Raw genomic sequence first — 25,702 nt, forward strand, 5'->3', positions numbered from 1 at the left:
TTTTCTTTTTTTTAAAACATGGGGGATTTTTTTTTTTTTTTTTTTTTTTTTTGAGCACACAATGTACTATTTGAGTCCTACTTGAGGTTTTTGTGGAAATGTGTGTTTTTTTTCCCCAACTTGGCAGCTACAGTATATACTGAATCTGCATCCACTTCAATACTTTAGGAGAATGGCTAATTTGGACGGTGTTTGTGTTCTGTGATTTTCAAATGATCGATGAATAGCCATGACATGAACAGATAATGACAACTAATTGTGACCGATTCCATGTGTAATGACTCTACCTTACTCTACCTTTCAATGTTCTTGAAGATGTTGCACTTATCATCTCTTGTGGTGATCTGGAAGGCCAGTGCTGCATGATGGCTCTCTAGTACAGCTGTGTCATTGTAGAGAATGGCCAGCTCGCTTCCTGCATTGCACAGGAAGCTGTTGGTGCGGCCTGGGTGGTCGACATCATGCACAGTAGCAGCAATCAGGGCGGCCACCTCATCAATGGGATCCAAACTTTGCTGACAGGGCAAACGACACAAAAATCAGTGAAAATATGAAACTATACAACTTGCTTGGCATTAAAGGAAAAGTCTGGTATATTACAATCTTGGTCTTATTGTTATAAGGGTTGAAGTCTGGCAGTTCTGAATGATAAACTAGGCCAAAAGCTGTCACAGTACAACCTTCAACCACGCTCACATCACACTCAACTGTGATGTACATCCAGTTTAGCCTGCAGACTGAACCAAGGAGTAGCAGCACATTGTCAGAGACAGTTGTGATTTATCAACAGGACAATTTAATGTTCACCTTAATTTATAAGCACTCCTAATCTTTCCTATGATACCAAAACTTATGGAACTGACATAGTAAAATTAAATTCAGCTCAATTCAAATAACTTTCTATGTACATATATTAAATGTATATCTGTAATGTGACCCATTATATTGTACAGTAAGCTTTGTGCAGTTGCAATGAAGCACTATATCAACCAAATACAGAAAATCTTTCATTTTGTTCAATGTGTGTAATTTTGAAGCTACTCATAAAATTGAGCACATAGAGCAAGCAGCTACACTATTTGTAATTTTAGGCATTTATGAGGTCATTTACTGCTTACTTGGTCATTTTTCATTACATTTCACAGGACTATAAAAACATGAGTATGAGTAATAAAAAAAAGCAAAAATCATAAAAAATTTAATTTATTTGCAACATAACAAACCTGCTAACCTGTCTGTAGACCTCCAGGGGGTCATTAAAATGGTTTGATGTAACTTTACACTTCACTGGCTAAACCACTGATGATCACTCCACTAGGATCAGAAACCAGATGATTTGGTAGCCAGCTTAGCCGGTGAACACCCTCAACCAGTTACTGAGCCAATGACACACTTGAGCAACCACGACTCTCTAGGAAAATGTAGGCTAAGAAGGGACACTTGACACTCAAGCTGTACTTGATAAGAGAAAATCCCAACATGCAGATACTGCAGATGTTTGTGCCCACAACCAAAGCAGTGATGAGTATTTGTAAACCAAAGGGTGGTAGCTTCCAACGCATGCTAATGCTTACAGTCAGTCTGTTCAGCATCATATTGAAGTATGCAGCCATGTAGTTTTGCATATACTAATGAACGTCCATTCCTGTCAAGTTGTTGTTTTGTCAAATCAAGCAGAGAAATTTCAGGTAAAGGACATATTATTTTTTTTACTTCAACACACTATGCAAGGATAAACAACAAGGCATGTATAAGAAGAACGCATTTGTCCAGCATATGGACACAAAAGTATGGAAAATGTAATGTCACTTATTGGGACTAAGTGGGATCAGTATCACACTGATCACACAAGATAACAACCAAGCACTCACTGCCAATTTATTCATATATTTTATTACATACAGTATACACAAAAACAGCTACAATAAGTGACTATTCTGTCAGTACTATAAGTGATTTAAGGTTTATTTCAAAGGCCTCCTGGAAAAGCTAATAATGGGTAATAAGGCTGATTTTATTCATCATTTTGACAATGATTAATTAATCCTTGGTTTATAAAATTTCAGAAAAACACAAAAAACTGCCATGACAATAAACCCAAGAAGAAGCCTTCAAATTGCTTATTTTGTCTAAAAAAACATGAAAACAAACAAAAAAAACCCCAAAGATGTTTAAGATAGTACCACATAGGCCAAAGAAAGGCAGTTAATGCACACATTTCTAAAGCGGGAACCATGAAATTTTTTATATTTGTTTGAAAAATGAAAATATAATATGATCAATTAATTGATCATCTAAACAGCTGCAGCTTCATTTTGTGTCCATTTACTAATCGGTGACAGACTGAACCCACAGCAACATTCTGAAAGCAAACTTGTGATATATTTTGCATGTCTGGCAAGTTTTCAAGTTTCATATTCTACCTTGACCCTCTCCTTGCAGAGAAAATATGCCGTTGCGTGCAGGACATCAGCAGCATGAGTCGAGTTGTGGTAGGAGTTACTGGAGTGATAGTTAGCCTCAATCACTTGTAGCCAGGAGCGCAAAGTAGCCTCAGGGCAGTTTAGGAACTCGCAAACCCCAAAGCGGGAGAAGATCTTAAGGCCCAAGTAGGTCAAAGGCCTGCAGGAGGATTCAGCAGAGTAGTTTAACATAAACTCTCAACCAAAGCTCTGTTTCTGGTAGCTCTAAACTTTGTTGCAGCCTCACCGTTTCATGGTTGCAGCCTCCAAGTTGAAGATGTCAAAATCCCAAGAGTCCTCGTTCTCCATGGTCTGGGCGATACGAGGGGGGATGTCATTTAACGAAAGAGGAGTTGTCAGGTGACTGGGGATATGGTGGGGGTCTGTGAGCAAAGAGTCAAGAAAGGAGGCATTCAGATGGGAATGTGTTGTTTATAACTCTAAAATAGCATAGCATTTCATGTCATCCATCTTGTATGATTTATGTAAACGTACGTTTTGTGGAAAATATGTATTCATTTCCTGACAATCTGCGCAAACCATCCTGTGAACAAGAAACAGAGGAAGAATTAGAGACTGAGATAGCAAGTGTAAAACCTGACTACAAACATACACTCACCAGCCACTTTATTAGGTACATCTGTACAACTGTATGCAATTCAATGCAGCACTTCCACCTTAACATCTCTGTTAATGAAGCTCAAAATGTTTAATCTTTTGGTGAAACTGTCATAAATGTATAAATTCAATTATAAGTTTATTATGTGACTTTTTACTGGACTACATTATATTCAGAGGTGTTCCTAATATTCTGACCCTCTCATGTATATATCTGTGGAGGACAAAAATACAGACACACTTCTAAATATAATGTATTCCAGTACGACACCACCTTTAACTATGACCTGAATAAGAAAGTCACTTTTGGCTTTTCCTGTTTAGGGGTTGCCACACTGACGACTCGCATGTTGACATTTGGCACGTGTTTTACACCTGATGCCCTTCTTGACGCAACCTGGATTCGAACCCGGGGTACCGCTGCAAGGGCGCTGCATCTTAACCACTAGCCTACCAGGTAGGGCTTAACTATGACCTCAATAATAAACATATAATTGAATTTATACATTCATGACAATTTCATCATTTTAACATTTAACACTGAGGTTAAGGAGGAAGTGTTACCTGTGAATGTACAATTCATAAATTCATTTATCGTATATGAACACCCACATCAGGAGCTTAGCTCGGTGTTAAAAGAATCAGCATCACTCTTGGCAAAAATCTGCAATGCCCTTTAAAATAAAAACAGATTTAGCCACAAGTCATGGGGAATTTACATCAGAGACACAGCTTAAAAAATATGATCACTTTTCAAATACCTCAGAGCACCAGGAGTTTTTGGACAGTATAAGGTTATGACCAACTAAATTGTCATTTTCGCTTTGTCTAAGGTGCTAATGACATCCTAAAATCCTTGAAACAATCTCATTTGAAGTGATTTTTCCAGAAAATATAACAATAAATCAAAACCTACAGTATGATTATCATAAGTCAAAGTGATTTAAACAAGACTTGGATGTTCAGTCTGTTTGAATGCCTTTTGCATTCTGATGAAGCGGCAGAAGAAAATCACTGAAGTGAGAGACAGTATAAAGAAGGGAAAACAAATACATGGATTGTACTGATTTTCCATATTAACACTTTCATGAGTGTTCTTTCATCTGTGCTATGATACAATATTTTGGAAGCTATGTTATGTTATAACCCCACTGGCATGTGGAGGGAGAAGAGGGATGAGACAGCCACACTGAGCTTATTAATGAAACCAATGCGCAGTTTAACAAGTGAATAAAAACATTTATGAACTGAAAAGTTGGCTTTGCCACATGCTGGGATAGCAAATGGGGTTTATCAGTGGAATAACACTTCGTCACCGAAATGATCAAACACTGTTTATCGGTGCTTAGAGGTACAATGACCTAGCTCTTATAGGACTGTGTTGGTATCTGCTTTATATAAACTAACAATGTCCCACCTTCCAGACTAATAACTACTAGATTGTTGCCATGATTTTTCCCCATCATCCCTAGAGAATGAAGCCAAATGACTATGGGGATCCCCCGAATTTTCCTTTAGTGCCATCATGACATAACATTTGAGTTTGTAATAACTTGCATTGTAACTTGAACTGTAATAACTTTGATCCATTAACTTATAGTGCTATTATCAAAAAAAATGTATTAGTTTGATCATTTGGTTTATGGCCAGACATCTACAAAAATAATGGCATTCCCATTTGCCCCAGCTGTACTTGCATTTCCTGTTAATTAGCACATGTTAGCAAGCTAAAACACCAATCAAATGGTCAATATGTTAAGCTATATAGTAAACATGTTAGCATTTATGCTCAAAGCACAGCCTCACAGAGCAGCTAGCATCTTACTATTGTTTTGTTAGCAACAACCATTTGTACACACAGTTTATCAAACACAGAAATATTGTTTAAATGTGTCTTAAAGAATACCTGTGCCAAGAAACTATGATGAAATCAATGAAATGTACTGTAATGTAATACAAAACTGTGTTTTCAGGCCACTGTATGACATGAAAATGTTCAAGGATTAAAAACCTAAAATATGAAAACAAAATTTTGTAACAATTAGGACCTCCACTTCTAATAAATAACATTTGCCACTTGTCACCTACACAAGTGGCAGGCCTATGTCACCGGTGGGCATTAGTGAGTTCATGGGTGTGTGTTGCAGAGTGAAATGTTTACTTTACATGTGAAAAAGGAAGAGGAGACTGGCTCATCTTTGACCTGAGCATTGTCTCATGGTGGCGCTGCTTCTGTACACACTGGCTATTTTAAGACTTTCTCCCCAGAAAGATGACAGCTCTTCTCTTAATACTAACTGGGTCTTCTGAGTTCAGACTTAGCTAACCTCACCAAAATAAACTGGAAATGCAATGCCAAGAAAATACAAATGCAACCAGGCCCCTCATAAACCACGTGATCATACATAAATAATCATCTTAACCCAAGCAAAGACATCCTGGTTTTCTAGTTTCATCAGCTGTCATTCCTTGTGAGGAATAAGTCTTTATGGGGAAGGACTATGTTGAACACTCCTCTGCCTCAGTGTATTCAGAGCGTATATGTATAAGTAAAGCCATGCTTATTCATCTGATCCAAAGAACAGGATGTTTCCAGGCCTGTGGAGTTGAGGGGAAGAGGTTCATGTGAGTGTGACTGTGTGCAGAGACAGAGAGAGGGGGGAGAAAGAGAGGGTGTGCTTTCCTTTCCAGCCTACAGGAGTACAAAGGACAATCTAACACTTCCTCTGGGGTGGTTGCCAAGACTGCCAACTTGGCACTCTTTATACATGTGTACTTCACCATTGCTGTCTGTTACTCTCTTCTCGTCCCTTTCTCCTTCCCACAAATAAAAGAACAGAAATCAAAATAAAAGTCCACACACAGGCACTCTAGCTTCAGTTTCTGTCATTTAACACATTAAGATGGGCTTTCGCAGTGAATGCTTCATGGACATTCATACTGACATGCATCTTATCACAGTGGAATTCTCCATATCTGAGTCAATTCATTTGTAACGGAAGGAAGCTGTTTGGGTGTTTCAGAGTTCTTGAAGGGTCCTTGTGCTCCACAGGACCTGCTGCTTACCGTCATCAGTCCCCCCACAAGGTCATTTGTATGAGGGTCTTCATCCTTGGTGCCCAACTGTGGGGAGTAGAGCTCAGTTGTCCTCAGAATTTCTAGTACCCGATCCAAGGCCTCTGCCACAGGCATGGGACTGCTTTCCTGCGCTGCATTGATGATGTTGATTACCTGGATGATGATGGTGATAACAATAATAATAATTATTATTATTAGCTGTAGTAGTAGTTTTCAAAAACTAACTTTAGAATCAAACTGAAAACATGCAGAATTAAAGATTTACAGGACCAGAATAAAATGGGCAAAGCCAGTTCTGATAACAAAATTTTAAATAAATAAAGACTTTTTAAACCAAATAAACTCAGGATAAGTTTGCCAGAAAAGTTTCAAACATATACTGATTCAGCCAGTCCCAATTTATTCGGGCAGATCATTCCATAGTAAGGGCCATACCAGAAAGAGCCCTATATGAATCTGTAAGATGTCAAAATCAATCCCAAAACATACTGGGAGGACGTATAAAAAGGATAAAACATTCACAGTGTGGTCAATTCTGTTCATACACTTTCTTGTCAAGGTTTAGATGAGAAGAGCAGCACTACAATTTAGCTTATCATCTTTGCATGAAAACAGGAAATGCCAGAAACAGGTAACCTGACTCTGTCCACACACAAAAAAAAGAAAAAGAGAAGACAATTTATATGAATTGATATTTAGGGTTGCCAGGTAACCACAAGATACTCTAAACCCATGTAACCCATTTGTTTTCATATGGATTAAACACACCAGTGCCAGTTTTCCAGTGTTTAGGTAAGTGTGTGCTGGTTGTATTTACTGTACTGAGCGCTATTGATCTTCTTGTCTAAGCAGTGGTGGAGGAAATATTCAGGTCCTTTACTTAAGTACTATAACACACTGTAAAAATACTCTGTTCAAAGTTATCCCACATTGAAAATGTTACTAAAGTAGATATATTTAAGCATAACCTGGAATATTATCTCTATGCAAGTGATGATGCCTGTGACTATAATTTTATGTCATTAGGTTATTATTAGCCTAGTCATTCATTAAGTTGTTTGAGGTAAACTCATTTTATAGGACTGCAGCTATTTTTGACTAAGTGATTACCTTTTTGCTTTGTAAGCATTCTGAAATGTCCAAAGTGGCACTTTCATAATAATTCTTTTGTCCAACCTACAGTCCAAATCTCTAACTTATTCAAATAATTCAAAAGAAATGTGGCAAACATTTTGTGAATCTGGAACCATGAAATGTTTGGTATTTTTGCATTAAAAAAATGACAAGCTATTACTAAAGGTGCTGCCAATTAATTTCCTGTCAATCAACTAGTCGCTTCAGCTCTATTGTACTTACTGTTGGATTGCTTTAATCTATACCAAAATAACATCTTTAAAAAGTGCTCAGTATGTTTTGTATGCAGAGAATCTAACTGTGTAATATAACAATTAACTAACACTGTCAGTTAAATGTAATGCAGTAAGAAATGCAATCTCTCTCTCTAAAATGTAGTGGATAAAGTTGCATGAAAAGACTCAAGTACAAGTACCTCAAACTGATACTGAAATACAGTACTTGAGTAAATGTACTTTGTTACATTCCACCACTACACTACAGTATCCTCCTAAAATATCAAACTATTCCTTTAGGATCTAAAGTTCAGAAAAAGAAACGGATGCAGTCAGCAAGACATGCTCCTACAGCAGACAATATATCATATAAATAAAAGATCTTATTTTAAAAATAGTTATTAAGAATGAAAGCATGTTCACCCAGAAGTAGCTCGGAAGTATGAGGCTCCAAAAACATAAAGAAAGATTTACATTTTTTACTCCGATTTTAACTGGGAGGTTGTTGAAGTTCTAACAATGGGTACCTATGGCGAGGTCGGCATGCATGTGCAAGAACACAACTGCTAGCTAACTCACTCTTGCACATACAGTTGTATCAGTGCTTTGTTCTGGAGAACGGACTAATTGCACAGTCAAATGATAGAGCAGAGGAACTGCAGTGCGTCATATGACCTGTCCCTAGGGACTTTCTCCATTTCCCACTATCCAGGCTGCAAACTACATAAGCCGCTGATGCAACAGGTCAATCTAGCCCAACATGCTTTCCTGTCCTGTCAATAAAATGTGGCATTTTATCAGTCTTTCTCCTCTTGACATGATATGTGACCTCTAGACTCAACGCTAGTTGTACAAGAAGTCCCCATGGCAGCTGTGGAAGTTTTATAATCCAGGAGTTGTCATGAGATAGAAAACATCACTACAAAGTGCTAATCATTACAGAGGCTGGAGAGATGATGGGGAATTAGATGAACCCACCTTGGTGATGGGAGCTTCTATAGTCATGGAGTGGATTCGGGCCATTGATGAGTGCCTTCGCTGTGAGCTCCCTGGCAGCATGATAAAAGAAACAAATCCCCATATGATAAGATTGAACTGGTGAGGTACAACAACAAATTACACTGCAGTTGTCCAGCTACTTGCTAATGAACGTGTTTGTGTATGTGTCCAATCAATACTTGATGCAAACTGGGATAGTTCCATAGCCTGACAAGAAATGCCCAAAGTTGGCATAATCCACCTCCCTTCACACTCACCATCACTCCCCCGAGATGTTGTGGATCTGACATCCAGAGAGCCTTTCCTCCGGTCTTTGTGCTTACTAGATTGGATGTCTTGGGAGAAAAATAAAAACACCTGACATTAACAAGCATACACAAACACAAGCAGCAAGGCTAATCTTGGACCCCATCATAATATCCCTGAGTGATTCTGACAATGGCCAAACTGTCGTGGCTGGACAACAGGGTCAGATGATCCCCCAAAATACTGGTCTTGTTGGGTGTTTCGAGTCTACAGTGGCCAGTACCTACCAAGAGTGGTCTAAGAACAAACAGTGAACCAGCAACAGGGTCATTATGCACTTCAGTGAAACACTTTACCACCACCTTAACATTTGTGTTTATGAAGCTAAAAATGTTTGTTTTTGGTGAAACAATCATAAATGTATAAAATCAATTATATGTTTATTATTGAGCTCATAGTTAAAGGTGATGTTGTACTGGACTTCATTATATTCAGAGGTGTTCCTAATAATCTGACCCTCTCATGTATGTAGCTGATGAGGACTAAGATACAGTATAAACACCTATAAATATAATGTAGTCCAGTACAACACCACTATTATTGACTAAACACTTTGGGTAGGGTTGTTCTATAACTTCAGAAGCATAATCAACCGTTAGAGATCCATAAACAGAAAAATTAGGGGACATAGAGGTGTTGTATATGAATTACTGTGAAATATATTAAGACTGTGCAAAACTTCATCACTAAACAGCACGATTTCAAAGTCTCTTCTATTCAGTGAGCTGGTGAAAGGACGCCAACACAGTAGAGATATAATTCTTGTTTTGTTTGCCTGTCAGAAGTGAAGCAGCTGCATTTTGAAATCAGTCATAGCAGTGAATTGGCTTTACAGTTGATTCCACAATACAGCAGGGAACAATAGTCCAGTTTAGATAAAAGCATGGATAACTTTTCCACTGTTAACAAAAGGCAGAACTCATTTCTTCTGAGCTACTTCTCAGCTAGATAGAGCAGGACTGGACACTGTTTTTATACTGTTTAAAATTTGGATCATAATTAAATAAGACAAATTTTCTAGCATGGTGTGACACATTTACTGACATATTTCCAAAACGTAGTTCGCCGTGTGTGACAATCAACAACCACCAAATATTTGGTGTCTGCAACCAGTCAGTTAGAATTAGGACTGTGTAGCTATCATCTGTGTAACACTGCGTATCATGCTTCTTTGTTACAAACACAATGCCAGCCCACAGATACTTGAACTCTGTGGCACACCACAACTGATACGGTCTTGGAAAGAAGTCCACAAATGCTGAGGACTGCCCAACAGAAAGAACCTGAACTACTCAAATCTGAAAGACTCCACATTCTTTTAATTTGTTTAGCACAAGATTAATCACCTTTAAGATTATTCTAATACAGAGGGAGTTAAGACTGAGGAGTCCTGCACCAACAGTGGGCAAAGGCAATTTCAGGATGCATCTTACCTGTCTGAGATTCTGCCTGCACACGTTCACTGGATCTATCGCTCTGCATAGAGAGAGGAGAAAAGCACATTGATACATGCAGGCCGGAAAGCTCCTTTCACTCATTATTAATCAGCAAAACTGGAAACACATCTCACCTTATTATTATCATTTAAAGGCCTGTTGATAGACACATAGTGTCTGATTTTTCTGTGAATTGCAAAAGCTTATTAGTACATCAGAAAAAAAACAAAGGGATACAATCCTCATTCATTCATATATTATCCAGTATAATTATTCAGTTAATGGAAAGGTAATTTACATTTGGCAAGACTGGATGAGCCAGCATACTGTCACTCACCCGCCCTGTCCAATTACAGGTGTGATCTTCACATTTTGCTGAATGCTATCTCCATTTTTCTTTTTGGCATAATAAATCCCCTGCCACTCCTGGAACAAAGCATGCCAAAGAGGAGAAAGAGGAAATTGAGCACAGAGAGGAAATCGAGCATAGAGACACATAATGTACAGACATAAGAACATATGTAGGAACCATTTATCATAAAAACTGACAAAATATAAGGCTTGAAAATGTCCTAAAGTGAATGTAGACTGGGTGTATGTCATCTGGCAGTGTTTGTAGTACAGTTTAGTGGTGAGATTTATCTGAATGGTTGACCGCATCCTCTGCTCGGTGGGTCAGAGTATTTCAGAGAGCAGCACGTTGCTTTAATGGGTGGGGGGAGCTCTCCTGGAGTCCAATGTGCTTGTTTTATGTCCCCCCACCTACAGACTGCTGTGGCAGCTTAAAAGGGTCCTTCCTGCTGTTAGCCTGTCTGGGACTGACCTTAGCTCTCTGTGTAGTAAGATTACAGCACAGCCATCAACCGCTGTTCTTACGCACATGAAACAGAGCTGTTAGATGGCCAGTGGTGCTGACTTACATCACACATGGATACACGTGCATGCATGTGTGCACATGATCTGATTGTGAAGTGATAGTCTACAGTGAGATCTTCGTTAGATGTCAAAACTATGTGAGAATATAAAACAACACAAACTGGAAATATTTCCTAATGACTTTTTTTTTTTCATTTTTCATTTTTCAACTTCGCTGTTGCACTAACCCCAGCACATTTACCTAGTTGTTGCCAAGGTCAGTGTTGTTTAATGGGCTGTCCCATAGAAATTAATTAACAAAACAAAACAAAACAACATAAGATGTCCATCATTTGCCGAAGAGTCCCTGATTAAGTAAACCACATTGAAAATTGTGTTTGGCCTGAAATGTATTGCTTACATCATAAGATGATCTTATGAATGCATATTACCTTTCCTTTCCGTATGCAGGAGTTTATTGTTTCAAGGAGATCAGGCTTATTCTTCTCACTTTTAGGCACTTCTATTATTTCCTTTCCTATTAGCTCGCCTTGTTGGTAGCCCATAATGGACTCATAGGCAGGATTCACATACTGTGAAGGAGAGGTAACAAGAGTGTTCAGGCTTCATCTGTGATGGTGATACACTGCTTATAACATCCACACTGAGCTCAGACAGTTAAGATAAAAACCTCAAACCGAAACAATACATTTTGAAAAAGGCTGACATTCATTGCTTATTTCAAGAAGTTCAAAAACATATATTTGATGTGACAAGATAATTTGAAAACGGAGGCTACATTGTTTGGATGTCAACAGAAAGAGTCATTCAGAGTGACACAGACTACTGAGGTCGCAAGACATGAACAGGTACTCAAAACAGGAGGACACAGAAAAGAATGTCACAATAAAGAAACTGGAAGTATAAAAGTTTGAAAGAAACCTACCTGTATTACTTGATCTTCAGAAGTGATCTCTATGGCCTCTTGGCTTTGTTCTAGAGCTGTGAAAATAGCATTTCCAGCCCTTGTACAGGTAGACAGACAGCAGCACCAGAATCATTAGCACATGCAATAGGCAGTGTTCAAAATGTTTTATACACACATACAATATACATTTATGCTTTCTTAATAAAAGAGTTAAGAGTAGCACAATATTAAAATTGGCATAAAAAGTACGTTTGTTAAAGTGAATATTGCTTCCGATGTCTTGCTCTCATTGCAACAGCTTTGAACATAGGTAAACATCATTCAAGGTTAAGGCCGGTCATTTTCTATATTAACAGTATTTTTAACACTCCCCATACAGAGACTAGAACCAACAACGATTTGCCTCTACACATGGTTAATGTCCCTCAGTGTGTCAGTCCTTTATCAGCTTATTCACCTGTACCATAAACCTTCATTGTTGTTCAAAAATGATTAAAAACACATCCGTGAAACACACTGCTGCACTTGGTGACATATTGCTTCATTAGCAAACCTCAGAGCCAAGCATGAGTAGCTAGTGCAATGTAAACAAAGTTGACAGTTTGCACAAAATCTCACACATGTGCAATTGACTCTGACTCTTGCTAACTTCAGGAAAATATGGCTGCTGGGAGCCTTTGGGGCAACATAGTCGGATCTGGTGTTTCGTTATGAAAAAACATGTCACCTAGTTCAGTGGTGTGTTTCCTTGATGTGTTTTAATCCTTATTAAACAACAATGGAGGTCTATCGCACAGATGAACAAGTGAATCTAGGACTGACAGCTGATAAGCATTAACTGTGAGTAGAGGCAATTCATTGTTGAAAATACCTTTGATACAGAAAATGACCGGCCTTATATATTTTAAATGCAACTACACAACTCACCTCAATTTGAACTGCGCCCGCACCTCCCCATGCTCCAACTGTAGCAGCTCATTGTAGCAGGCCATCATATTGGCATTCTCCACATATCTCTGAGGGTCAAAGGGCAATGTCAAGCAACATGATTAAACAAAGACAACTAAAGTCTCATTTGATTTGAGAATGGGCAACTCAGTGAACAAAGAACTTACACCCTGGAGTTCTGGTTTACATTGAATTTTGCCAGTAGGTTTATACTGTAAAAACATCAAATGGCTAATGCGAACACAGTCAGCTGAGAACACACACAATGTTGCTCACCCTATTAAAACCGGCATTGATCAGGGGCATCACAGAGGCTTCCTCTCTGTCTGGCCTTAAAAAGAGAATATGTCAGCTCCTAAACATCAACATATGACAAATGCTTGTTTAAAGAACATCAGAGAGTTGCACCATGTGACAGGCCTACAGACCTCTGCTGAGTCAGGCATTTTAATTCTGACAATACTCCTAACATTATCTACTTAAAAAGGTAGTGAGGAAAATGTGAAGAAGGTGCAGAAAGAGAGAGAGGGGACAGTGAGTTGTACGCACCTTTTCACAACAGCGACTATCACAGTGTTTTCTGAGGAGGTGACCGCTCTCATTGACCTGAATGTAAACAGAGAGAGCCTTGAGCCAGTGAGCAGACTTGTGGAAAAGACCATGGCATCAAATCAGTGTATTTTTCAGTTTTTCATGCCCTGATTCTCCGAGGGAGGCAGACCCCAGTGGTAGAACTCTGAGCGGGTCTAGGCCTCTGAAAGAATGCAGTGTACAGGGCCACTCATCCGCCTGTGGTTTTTCCCCAGCTAGCAGTCATAAAGGCCCTTTAGTTCCCCATCGGAGCCTGTGCATGTACACTGAACATATGGAATGGCCAAAATGAATAGGGTTAACATACACGCTGGGCAGGGCAAATGAATGTTTGCAAGTGTGCTTTTGGTTTGGGCCGAAGCTAAAGATAGAAGCGGTATAGGCAGGCAAAACCCATCTCTCACTGTACTATGCAATGAAAGTAAGTGAGCCCAAGGAGTGAGCAGGCCATTTACCTGAACACAGAGTTATCATCATGTGTGTTACCAAATGTTATATAACACATTACAAGTGGTGCTATAATTGTTCCTATCAAGATCATCCAGTCTGAATTATGTCACTGGCCAGTCAACTGTGTTCGATACATCAGGTAAACTTGTAGTTGTCAAAGGGTATGTCAAAAGACTACAGAGTAACTCAACTATTATACTGTACAGGTGTATCTAATAAAGTGGCCGGTGAGTAAGTAAATGTAGTGTGAATGCAAACTTGATCATACTGACCTACCAGCTAAACACTGACAGTTCAACAGTAGCAGTACATCACAAAAAAAAAAAAAAAAATGTACATTGCATTATTCCATAAATACAAGATGATGTACAAGTACACTGATGACGACAGAATGAACTTACCGGCATAGTGCTTCAGCATCAAAGTGTCTGGAATGTCTGTGGTCAATGATGACGAGGTCATGATGCTTCTCCAAGAAGCATTCCAGAGCCGACTCAGGTGTTCGGGCCATGCTGCACCTGAAGTTGGCCTTCTCACATGCCCAGCAGAAGCCATTACTCTGACTGTCCTCTTTGGCAAAAACTAAAAGTACCTGCAAAAACAAAGATGGCTAAGCACATATGAATGAGCAATTGGTAATTTAAGTAATTTTAAGTAATGTAAAGTGCATCTGTTTATGTTTCTCCCAAAAATATATTACTCATTTAAAATTTACATATAGAGAGCTTTGTAAAGGGAGCCTAAGCACTTAAAGGCAATTATTTCTATTGGAGGTAGATAAAATACACCTAAATCATTAGATTAAAAATGAAGCAGCAGAAACATATTACATGTAAACAAGTGTACATGCAGGTACAAGCAGGTGATTTAATAGATGCAGAGGATTTTCCAACATGAGCTCCACAGATAGTGGATCACAGAGTAGATGTCCTCATGGCATGAGAGGGATCTGTGAGCCCAAACTTCAGAAAGATCAACAAAGTGACTGACTGCCAAAAAACTATGATGCAGAGGGCTGTATCTAACAAATACTGCAGTTTGTGTGTTGATTATGAACACAATTCATCAATTAATCTTTTAGTTTATATAAACTAGAAATGAACAGGACAAATTCCCATTATCATTTCCTAATATTCTAAGTGACATCCTATTTAGAGTAGCAGAACCAGCAAAGGCCCCATACCAAAATATGGAACCAACTTGTTTTTAACTAATAAATGATGTCTAATATATATAGATTCACCGTGGAAAAGACCATGGCATCAAATCAGTGTATTTTTCAGTTTTTCATGCCCTGATTCTCCGAGGCACATCATTTGTCCTACATGGGCAAAACATGCAAAGCCACTTGTGCAGTCCTTCAGTAGTTGTAAAGCTGTATTGTAAAACTGAGTGTACTTCTACCTGACAAATAAATCCTAAATTTGTAGAAATTCTATGTTATTGTTTGAATTGCCACAATCATAAATCAGCTACATAATTTTAAATAAGCTGGAAGCCTGTGCTGTACGTCAAAGAGCTGCTGGTCTAACTGAAATGTACAGTAGCTATGAAATGATTAGGAAACCTGGTATTGCTAATCATGATTTGAAAAATGATCCACCTCCACCTTGTGCTAATTAGTTCAGCTAAAAACACACACACACACACACACACACCTACTCTGAGTTGTCAAGTCACCACTGCTACATTCATGCTCGTTTGCACCTGTCGTCCTAATCAGTCTGCAGCGTGGGCTTGACTGTGACCTCAGGCCTCCAGCGGACAGGTCCTGATTGATCAGGCTCAGCTCATACTTGGGTGCGTCAGAGATTTTATCGTCCGCTGCCATGATGTATGACACAATTAGCTGAGGTGGCCTTGACTGGCTGCGGCCCCTCCCACCGGTCTGCTAGGGCTGTGGCTGAAAGTACTGCTGCTACCGTCAAAACCAGCCACTACGAGCACACTCTCTGCCACCACACTTTCTTTGCTTACGTAAATAGTAGACCAAAGATTTAGGCCTGCCTCCACAGCTGCACTAAGAGTAGATTCATGAGTCACTCTCTCAAACAGACATCATCTCCAACTATTGGCAGGGATGCAGAATGAACAATAAGAAGACAAAGTTTGTTCTGCAGTTTTAAATTTGCATCACACCTCTGAAACTGATTTAGGGCACAAAGACCTGACTTTATTTGGAAAGCTAGAGGTACCGTCCTCCACACAATGAGTGGGATAGAAGACTATGTTCGGTACGCACAGGGAATCAGATCAGAATTCCACATTGAGATGTTGATGGAAAAGTCAACATTCGCCCAGAGGTGGAGGGATGGAGTAATATAGGTTGAGATAAGGTCTTTTCGGATGACTGTGCTAAACCGATGCATCTTGCTCAGTAAAAATACATCCAGCTGCAACTGACAAAAAAGAAAAAAAAATACAATTCAAAGTACATTCAAGAAAAAATGTTATTCAGTGAGGATACTCTGTTCACAGTTCAAAGAAACTGAACAAAGAAAAGAAAGAAGAGTAGAGACAAAGGCTGCAAAAAAGAGGGGGGAGTTCAAAAGGGTATCAAGCATTAAGGCAGGGTCTGGTTGCTAGAATACATCATTGTTGAAAACAGAGGGCCTAGTAAGATCCTGTGCATTGCATGAAGGGAGAAGGAGGAGAGATGAGGAGGGCATGACAGGATCAGCTGTTAGTGACAAAAACAGGAAGGGGACATCTCTCTGCCTCATTTTCCTACTGTGGTAACACTGGACTGCATCAGATATGAACACATACACTTATACATGACATTAAATTGCACTAGGGATGCAAATAATTATTTCATAATTGAGTGTTTTGGCTGTGAAATGAAAAAAAAAATTAAAAAAAGTTCATCTCAGTTTTTCAGAGGCAAGATCTTCAAATATCTTGGTTTGTGCATTCTTAAAACACATTTAAAATTCCTGCAAAGCTGACTTTATGAAGAGTCTCAGTTTTCACACAACAGCAGCAACACATGTCAAAGGAACAAGCACAGTGCCAAACTGTATAATGACCCGCTGAACATCAGAGAATGTTCTATTCGCAGTGACGAAACCGGTCCATGGCTCCTCTGTGCACTTCTTTCATAACATGCATTGTTCATTATGGTATGTTCTTGGTCATAAATGTTTGGCCTTGTTGCCTTGACAACTCATAGCTTCATCACACACAATACGTCCATTAAAGGGCCCATGGCATGCTTTTCCTTCTTTTCTGACTTATCTACAATGCTACAACGGTGAATTTTCATCTTAGACGTGACCTAAAGATGTTCTAGTATTTCTATGCAGAAGTAACTCGGTTTATATACAAGTCTCGCAAACTCGCACTCACAAGACTTTTTTTCTAACAAAAAGTATTACGTGATAGTTTAAGGATCTCCTTGAATGTGCATAAAATCCAGGTTGTTGCGCTTTCAAGTGAGCTTGCCTGACATCCACCGGTGGCCCCACCATATTGGCAAAATGTTATACTGCCTCGTTTGTTATGTATGTTTTCAATAAAGCTTATTTTTTTTTAAAAGCCATTGTAAAAGTGGAATTTTGACTGTGCCTCTCTTGTGGATATATTTTTCCTCCTGCTGTTGCACTGTGACCAGAGAATGTAGAGAAAAATATAGGGTCTGAGGTTAATGCATGTCCAGGAATGTTCCTGTTCAAGGACTTGCTGTGTTACCTGACAGGGTCTAACCTACAAGCAGCCGGCCAGTGAAGCACCCCAGCGGTGAATAATCAGTTCATCAATGCTGGATTCCCCCGGAGCACAGTACCTGTTTGTTTTGACTGCTTGAGGCCAGTGTGTCTGCCACATGCGATATGTTGCCGGTTAACAAGTGGATTAATGACCCATGTTGTTATTGTCGGTGCTACACTACCCGTTGGAATTAGTCTCGCTACTCTGGGACTGTATCTGGTCATTTGGGGGAAGACACAGTGACCACTGGTTGGATTTACCGACCCTGGAGCTACTTTCCACTACACAACTCCCGCTGCTCTTGTTGTGTCACAAGTGGACAGCACAACAAACCGCGACCGCATTAAATTGAATTTCTCCTCCTCCGTGGGATGGACAGAAAGTAAAAAAAAACAAAAAAACAACACACGTTGCATGTCTGTTAATGCCTTGTTTCTGTAACATTAGAGAGAATTGTTGTAAGGCTGGAGAAGTGACCATGTCTGAATTATGTCGGCTTTCTCAATTACCCACATCTCTTTTCATCAGTACATACACCATTATTTATCTACAGTATCTATGGAGGAGAAATTCAAATTAATGCCGTTGCGGTTCGTTGTGCTGTCCACTTGCGACACAACACCGGCAGTGGGAGTTGTGCGCGTTCACAAACTATCTTCTCATTTTTAGGAAGAGGCTCTTTGGTTTTATTATTCTGAAAAATTTTTTGACTATTTGAACTTATGAGGGGTGCCAAGCTAATCTAGAGGTATCCAAGATTAAACATAAAATGTGCATGCCATGGTGACTTTAACTGCTTTTTTCCTTCCTCTTCTTTGAATGTTTGCATGGGGACTTTCTTCTTCTTACCTCATAGCAAGGTGTGGCATCTTTGAGAAATTCAAGATTAGTTCTAACAGCAAACAAAAGTAGGTGACATTTTAAAATACTAACAGTAGAGATATGCTACTAAAAACTGACAGTCGCACCAAGTTTAGCTCCAAGGCTCAGCTACAGTAAAAGCCCCTAAATGATGTAGGACATAAACATTTCACTGGAACACTTCTGTTGTTCCAAGGAAAGGCTCAACTCATTCAAGCAGAAAAGCATCAGTCATTCAGATGTTTGGCATTGTTTTACAATACCTGAAGTGGGTCTTTAAATAGCTTCATTGGTCCAAATTGCACCTCTGTTAATGTGGTCTGAAAGATAACAAGAAGAATATAAGGATTAGAAAAAGTAATTTCATATATATGGAATTTTCTCAGTTATTTCATACTTCTATTTTAAACATGTATTTTGCTGACACTGACATTAGTTCCTCTGTTTGCAGTCCCACAGATCCCACTGCAAAATGGGATCTAGTAGTAACATCAGCCCCGTTTCATATTTTATCATGTGATATTTCTTGTCGAAGTAAAAGCTGTCTCGTGAAATCAGTACATAAGAGAACCAGAGCAGAAGCAGAGTGCAACACGCTGCTCTCTTTCAACACACAGGGCTGCGCTGGTCGGGGATTGAGGGGTTGCAGGGGAGTGTTGTAGGTGTGTACGATACAGCAATGTTATGACGAGTCAACGTGAGTGGCTTCATTCACTTTTTCAGCACACGACTTTCCCTTGTGTTTTGGTTAGCCATGCTGTTAACATAGCTTACTGTGCCTTAGCACCAATTCTACCATCAGTGTTTCTGCACTGATAAAAAACATCCAATATTCACGAAAATGCATGGTGTGTCATTATCATGCCTTAATTGTGGCCAAAATTTGACAGTGAATAGCAGTGAATGCTCATGCTAACAAGGTAAACAAAAGTCTTCTTCCCGTGGGTGTCCACGTCCCGATCATCTCCTGTATGTGACTGGTCAATGCAACGCCTTTGCCAGATGACCTCACATTCCGGTGCAGTGTGATTGAGGGTGAAAACAGCATAGAAGGTCACACACAGGTTCAATTAGATGCTAGAAGCTCATGCATAATTCATGCACAGTTACAAGGTCTGAAGAGACTCGTGTGAAATCATACAGGACAGAAGCCAGTCAGCTGAGCTTGTGTCAAAAGCTTTTACACTGCCTGGATATTGTTGTATTTTACTGCATAAGGCATTTCATAGTCAAAAAGTTGAACTGAAGTGACATTCATTACAAGATAAAGGTGATTATCCTTAAGATGATTAGTTAAAACATTTAGCATTTTGTGACTTTAAGTGAAATAGGAGAAAATTGTGTTAAAATAATATCTCATTCTCATGATCCCACTATTGTGCATCTTCTCATCTTGTGAGTTGTGTATCATCACATGCTACATAATTAAGAAAGTAATATGTGGTTTTACCAAAATTAATTTTATTGTTAATTGCAGACCTAAGATCCATTATTTTAAAATGCACCATTCTACATGAGTACTTTTAATTTTGATGGCAAAATTGTGCTACTTTTACTTAAGCAAAATTTTGTTTTTTCCACTGCTGACTAAGCAAAAACAAATATTTGCAAGTTAATCATTTGATTTCTAATTAACTATACTACTGTATATAGCTGTTAAAAACACACACACTTTCCTACATGAGCTTACTCTTTTCTGTCTGCAAATAATTTAGCTTCCTTCTTGCTAAATACAACACAGCTCAGGGGTTAGTAACCATAGCAACCAAGTCCCTTGCGGACCGCCATCCCTCTAGAATTCCTCTTCTCCGTAAACAATCTACACTTGAGGAGGAATACAAAAAGGATTTTTAGAGCATGCCAGGCTGCAGCAAATCAGTTCTTGCTAAATTGTAAGCCTTTTGAAAGCTCCACGAAACAACGTGGGGCAGGGGGGCTGATTAGCCCTCGGTTGTAGCCAAACTGACATCATCATGACACTAGACTATTTGTTGTGGTTGTCCACAAACAATGAGTAGGGCATCAGGGTAGATACAAGCTGATGCTGTGTGATCACCTGATCATTAACAGACAGGCGTGATAGACTCATGTGCACTGTAGAGACAGAAATAGTGTTTACACGTTTATATATGCTTGTGTAGACAAGTCATAGTTGGTATCCTAGGTTTAGGATAACCCTCGTGGTTAGGGTAAGGAGATATGGAATGCCTTATGTCAATAATGGTCCTAAACAATATACAAAGGCAAGGTACAGTATGTGTCTGGTGGGGGTGGGGGACTAAGAGGGACAAACAGTATGGAAATGCTGCAAACTCATGATCTTCCAAGAGGGTTTGACCAAACAAGACCTAGTTTTCCTGTTGTCAGATTCAATTTCAATTACTCTGACCACATGTGTCATAACAAATAACTCACTCCTCAGCTTTATTAATTTTGATTAGAGATTTAAACCGCCCATTTATTTTCCTTTGGAGGCAAAACAAAGCATTCTCTCTTCCATAGGCTACTCCTGAGCAAATGTCACAGATGGTGGCCATATAAAAATACACCACATACAAAAAAAGTTTCCACTGTGATGCCGTGTGCTGGTGAACTGGTTGAGGTTGGGCTCTTGATGTATGGAGTCTGGCAGAATTTCAAGATAGCTGAGGTCTAGCAAGAGCAGTACACAGCGCTCCGTCTCCATCCAGAGAGACTTCCCTCCCTAACTGACAACAATTGCCACTGCAGCTGAGGCTGTGTAACTTGAACAGCTAGCGTGTCACATGCACACAGAACTGAACCAGTATGCCAACCTCTCTGGGCAACACACACCTCATGTACACTACACACACTGCAATGATTCACTCAGCCAAGCATTTGCATCCCGCAAACATCATGCTGGCACTCAGCCAGAAGCAAACAAAGCAGGGGAAGTGAGTGAGCATGTAGGCCAGGCAGGCAGGCAGGTAGTACAGACATGGTGTTCATGCCTACATAACCCATGTCCAGCGCTCTTGCTATATGTCGCTATGCTGTCCCAGTCACATGGCTCTCCCTCTCACTTTCTCTCATTCTCTGTGTACAAACTAACTTGTTAATAAGATGACAAGTTTGTTGAGCAGTAAGGTGTTGTGCAGAACCAGTTGTGCTCAATATAGAGACTTCCAATAGAGGTTCAAATGGAATGCAGTGAATTCTGTTCCTTCTAGTTTGTCTCAACTCAGTTTGCTAGTGAAGCTGGGTGATACTGACCTTCCCATTTCTTGCATACTCAAACTGTATGCACACTCAGTAATTAGAACTAATACAGTCTAATACAACAGTTCTGCAATAAATCTTCCCTTCGTGAAAGTGACAGTGTTGATTTTATGGACCTGTTTTAGAGAAAGGCTGATACAACAATTTTGGAAGATGTAGTTTGTCAGGTTTTTAATCTCATGTCCAACCCATTTATCATATAACAATCACATATAAACACTGGTTAGTATAACAGAATTCAACAGCACCACAAACAGCAAAATGACCTCAGAGTTGAATAAACAGTTCTAAACAAAAACTGAACAGGAGGGATTTATGCAGGACTGTTGTATTTCACTGAACTCATTTTATCTTGTTGTACTTAATAAACTGCCAACTGACTGTTCTGGCATTTGTTTGTGGTAATTTGACTAAGCAAAAACATAGTAAGGAATAGCCACCACATAAACATAAAATGAACCAAAATAACCCTTAATAACTAGACAGCACTCAGACAGCACAAACCTCTGCCAAGGCAGATCACTGTCCCCTTAGTGCTATGGCACCTAAAGGCTATATTCCTGTGACAGTTTGACCCCCATAATATGATTCTTTGACCATAAAAACTTATACCTAGCATTTGGAATCGCACTGATATCATTAGTAGTTTGACAGTTGTTCGAGACAATATTTCAGTAATGGCGGTTTTCTTCAGGATCTAGCTCAGTAACTTTTGAAGCTACAACAAATCTCAGCTAGTCTGTTGTCTTACAACAGCAAGTTTTCCATGAGCCCTAAAAACGTGAACATTCTGCATCAGCAAACCTGGAATATTACTTGGATCCAGATCATCTTTTGGTGTGTTATCTTGCAATTTTCGCCCAAGTATTGTAGGCATAATGTATGGAGTTAGAAGCAGAAATATTCAAACTGGCCTTATCTCACAGTCGTGAAGAATCCTTTAAAAATTCCTGGATCAGCATCAAAATGTAACATTTTCATGGCCCATATCCTACCTCTCCAAAAAAATTAACATTTGTTAATTTTTGAGTTATGCTGTGAACAAACCAATCAACAAACAACCCAAGAAATAAACCAACAAATGCTGGTAAAACATTATTAAATTCCTTCAAAGTCTTATACTACACAACGTATACGAGTCTGGATAGACATGGATGCAAACTGCACATTTACTGGTTGGCAGAGGCAACAAATGGAAGGCAGTGATTCTAGTTCTGTCTTAAGACGAAACATCTCTAAACACATTTAATAAGGAAATAAAGTGAGACATATGAAAACCTTTCCTTTAAAGCCCTTCATGTTTAAGATGGAGTACCAAACAAATTTATACTTAATTTAGTTTCAGGTGCAATGATCAAACCTTGTCCCTCCAAAAAAAAAACAACAACAACAAAAAAAAACCTTTACACACACACACATCTAAGGGACTGTGGGCTTCAGGACAGCGGTTTCCTGCTTTGCCCAGATGGTAATCTAACTCGAATTAAATACCAGAGACAACTCCTAAATTGAAAAGTTGAGTGTTTTAATAAAGACACATCAAAAATCTATCTCCTGAAGTGACTGTTTCCTGGTGGACAGCTTCAAACACTCTTATGTTGTCTGATATCACACCCTTTTTCCTTGTTCGGGCCACTCTGACCACACCAGAGCTGCTACATGTCTGCAGTCATCTCAAGCACCTTACAGGACAGTCTGCAGTCCCATCCTACTCTGATTCATTACTCCTAAAGTATTTACATAGTGAAATTGCCTGTGACCTTATATCCTGCTGCTAATATATCTGTCCCTGTAGATCACCTCCTCCTTCAGCCAACCAGCTTTTCTGTCTCACACTCAAAGACACACACGGACAATTACACACACCACACCATACACCCTGGGAGAGTGGCTTTCCACTAAAGTGGAAAAACAGGAAATTGGATGACATTGTTTGGTGCACCGACGTCAGCAGTGAGAGATAGAAAGAGTAAACTGCTTCCTCCACCCCAGAGCTGGGATCAGGATACAGGGAATCTTGGGATACCTGCTCTGCTTGTGCTACTTGGTGAACAGCGCAGCCATGGACGTTTACCTAACAATCTCCAGATCCCTCGCTTTCACACAGCTCTCTACCCCTAGCATGCTCTGTCTGACACCAATTCTTCTTGAACTCCCTCACAACCAGTAGATTGGTGACTTGCATGTGTGTTCCTATCTAAAAATGTGAATCAAATGGAGATGAATCAATGTTCTTCATTAGGTTTGATTAAGGGCAACAGAACCAGCCACAGGTGTGGATGCACACTATGTACCGGACAAACTGACAGTCAGATGCGCTAACTCTTACACAAACTGAGCTAACTGATGGGCTAAACCGCACCAAGTGACACATCAGTCTCTCCTCATGGTGAGCCACTCAGATAGCAGAGGCAGCTGCTCATGCTGTGTGCGTTAGTTCACTTTCTACTTACATTTGCCACCCATAGATCTGTGCTTAAGGCACTGATAACAAAGGGGTTTCAAATCTGCAACCACTTCTACCTCTGACAAATCAATGACCCGCCTGGCAAACTCCTCACCAAATTCAGTTAAAGCAAAGGAAATCAATTTCCACTATAAAATCATGACCACATGTTATATGAAATCCAAATTACCAAGAATGTGTAACAATAATACACACTGCTGTTAACTGAAAACCATGCATTTCCAATTTTGGTGGTTGTGAATTTTTTTCAGATAAACTAAAGGCTTAAGTGTTCCTTTACTGGGAACATTCTCTTCTTTTAAAGTAAATACAGCATTTAAAATCCCAGTAGATTATTGGAATAAATCACTGTCAAATCTGAAAACAGGGCTGCTTTTCTTTCCCTTTAAAAACGTTTGCACACGACAGCAACAATGTTAGTTAGGAATTATGATTTGGGGAAAAAAACTACCACATATCCACATACAGTAGATCTTTTGGATTAAAAAAGAAAATTAAAACAAATAGGACTACAAGATTCAAAGGAGGAATATTTAGTGTCACAATAACAAATAAACTACCAACAGAACTAGATCTCAAACATTATCGTCTGGTATATATAATTAACAGTGTAAGTTCTTTTAAAATAATTTCAAACAAACATGACTGGTGGCGTTGAATGAACTGCACTTTAGTTCATCTGGAAAGAAATGTGTGGTACAGCACTTTTTGCAACTCCCTTGAGACAAAGATATGGGCAAAGTAAATATAAGGAAAATACCATGTCTATTTTACAATATACTCTATAAGGCCTGCAATACACTGTCGACCTGTAATACACTGTCGACCTGTTCAGGGTTTTTACGTGCCTTTCACCCAGTACATGCTGACATAGGTTATAGCCTACCTCTCTCAATTACAAATATAGCTGTGTCCAAAACCATTCACTATCTAGCACGTTAGTTGACAAAATCTCTTTCATGCAGCATCACAGAACTGTAGTTACAGCAGCTGTCATTTAACGACCATCAACTGTTTGCTATATTTGTCAGTGCAGTGTAGTATACAGTAGATTTAGTTCACAGGGCATGAAATTCTCACCAGACATTTGCATACTGCTACAAATTGGCACACACTAAATGTACACCATGTACTGACTAGTGAGGAGAATAGTGGCAGAGAACCTGCATAGATGGAAAATAAAACAGGATGATGAGATGGTGATGCCTCTGCAATATTAAAAAATGTACAAAGTTTGAGTTGTTGGTCTTTAGGCCAAGTTAATCAAATGCACCATTATTTCATGAACTTCAAAACTCTCAAACTCTGGTTCTACGCCCAGTGTGAAACAAGTGATGATAAAGCAACAAAGTGATGATTATGTGCTAAAGTTCAGAGCTGAATGTGTTGGTATTTTTTAGTAATCT

The 25,702-nt window shown here is 39.3% G+C and overlaps 1 protein-coding gene across 1 annotated transcript in view; it reads right to left on the bottom strand.

Annotated features, from left to right (window-relative positions):
- pde8a (phosphodiesterase 8A) overlaps positions 1 to 25,702 on the bottom strand; it is a 46,599-nt gene that overhangs the window by 5,325 nt on the left and 15,572 nt on the right. Inside the window, exons 2-18 of the mRNA XM_020605771.1 lie at positions 18,853 to 18,909; positions 14,422 to 14,612; positions 13,529 to 13,585; positions 13,256 to 13,310; positions 12,959 to 13,047; positions 12,050 to 12,128; positions 11,556 to 11,696; positions 10,586 to 10,674; positions 10,383 to 10,434; positions 10,246 to 10,288; positions 8,764 to 8,841; positions 8,486 to 8,556; positions 6,147 to 6,311; positions 2,958 to 3,006; positions 2,710 to 2,845; positions 2,424 to 2,622; positions 298 to 515 (exon numbers count right to left, since the gene is read on the bottom strand). Of these exons, the coding sequence (XP_020461427.1) occupies positions 298 to 515; positions 2,424 to 2,622; positions 2,710 to 2,845; positions 2,958 to 3,006; positions 6,147 to 6,311; positions 8,486 to 8,556; positions 8,764 to 8,841; positions 10,246 to 10,288; positions 10,383 to 10,434; positions 10,586 to 10,674; positions 11,556 to 11,696; positions 12,050 to 12,128; positions 12,959 to 13,047; positions 13,256 to 13,310; positions 13,529 to 13,585; positions 14,422 to 14,612; positions 18,853 to 18,909 (1,769 nt within the window). The remainder of the gene's footprint in view (positions 1 to 297; positions 516 to 2,423; positions 2,623 to 2,709; positions 2,846 to 2,957; positions 3,007 to 6,146; positions 6,312 to 8,485; positions 8,557 to 8,763; positions 8,842 to 10,245; positions 10,289 to 10,382; positions 10,435 to 10,585; positions 10,675 to 11,555; positions 11,697 to 12,049; positions 12,129 to 12,958; positions 13,048 to 13,255; positions 13,311 to 13,528; positions 13,586 to 14,421; positions 14,613 to 18,852; positions 18,910 to 25,702) is intronic.

The sequence above is a fragment of the Monopterus albus genome, unplaced genomic scaffold, assembly GCF_001952655.1.
Source record: "Monopterus albus unplaced genomic scaffold, M_albus_1.0 scaffold72.1, whole genome shotgun sequence".
Lineage (NCBI taxonomy): Eukaryota > Metazoa > Chordata > Actinopteri > Synbranchiformes > Synbranchidae > Monopterus > Monopterus albus.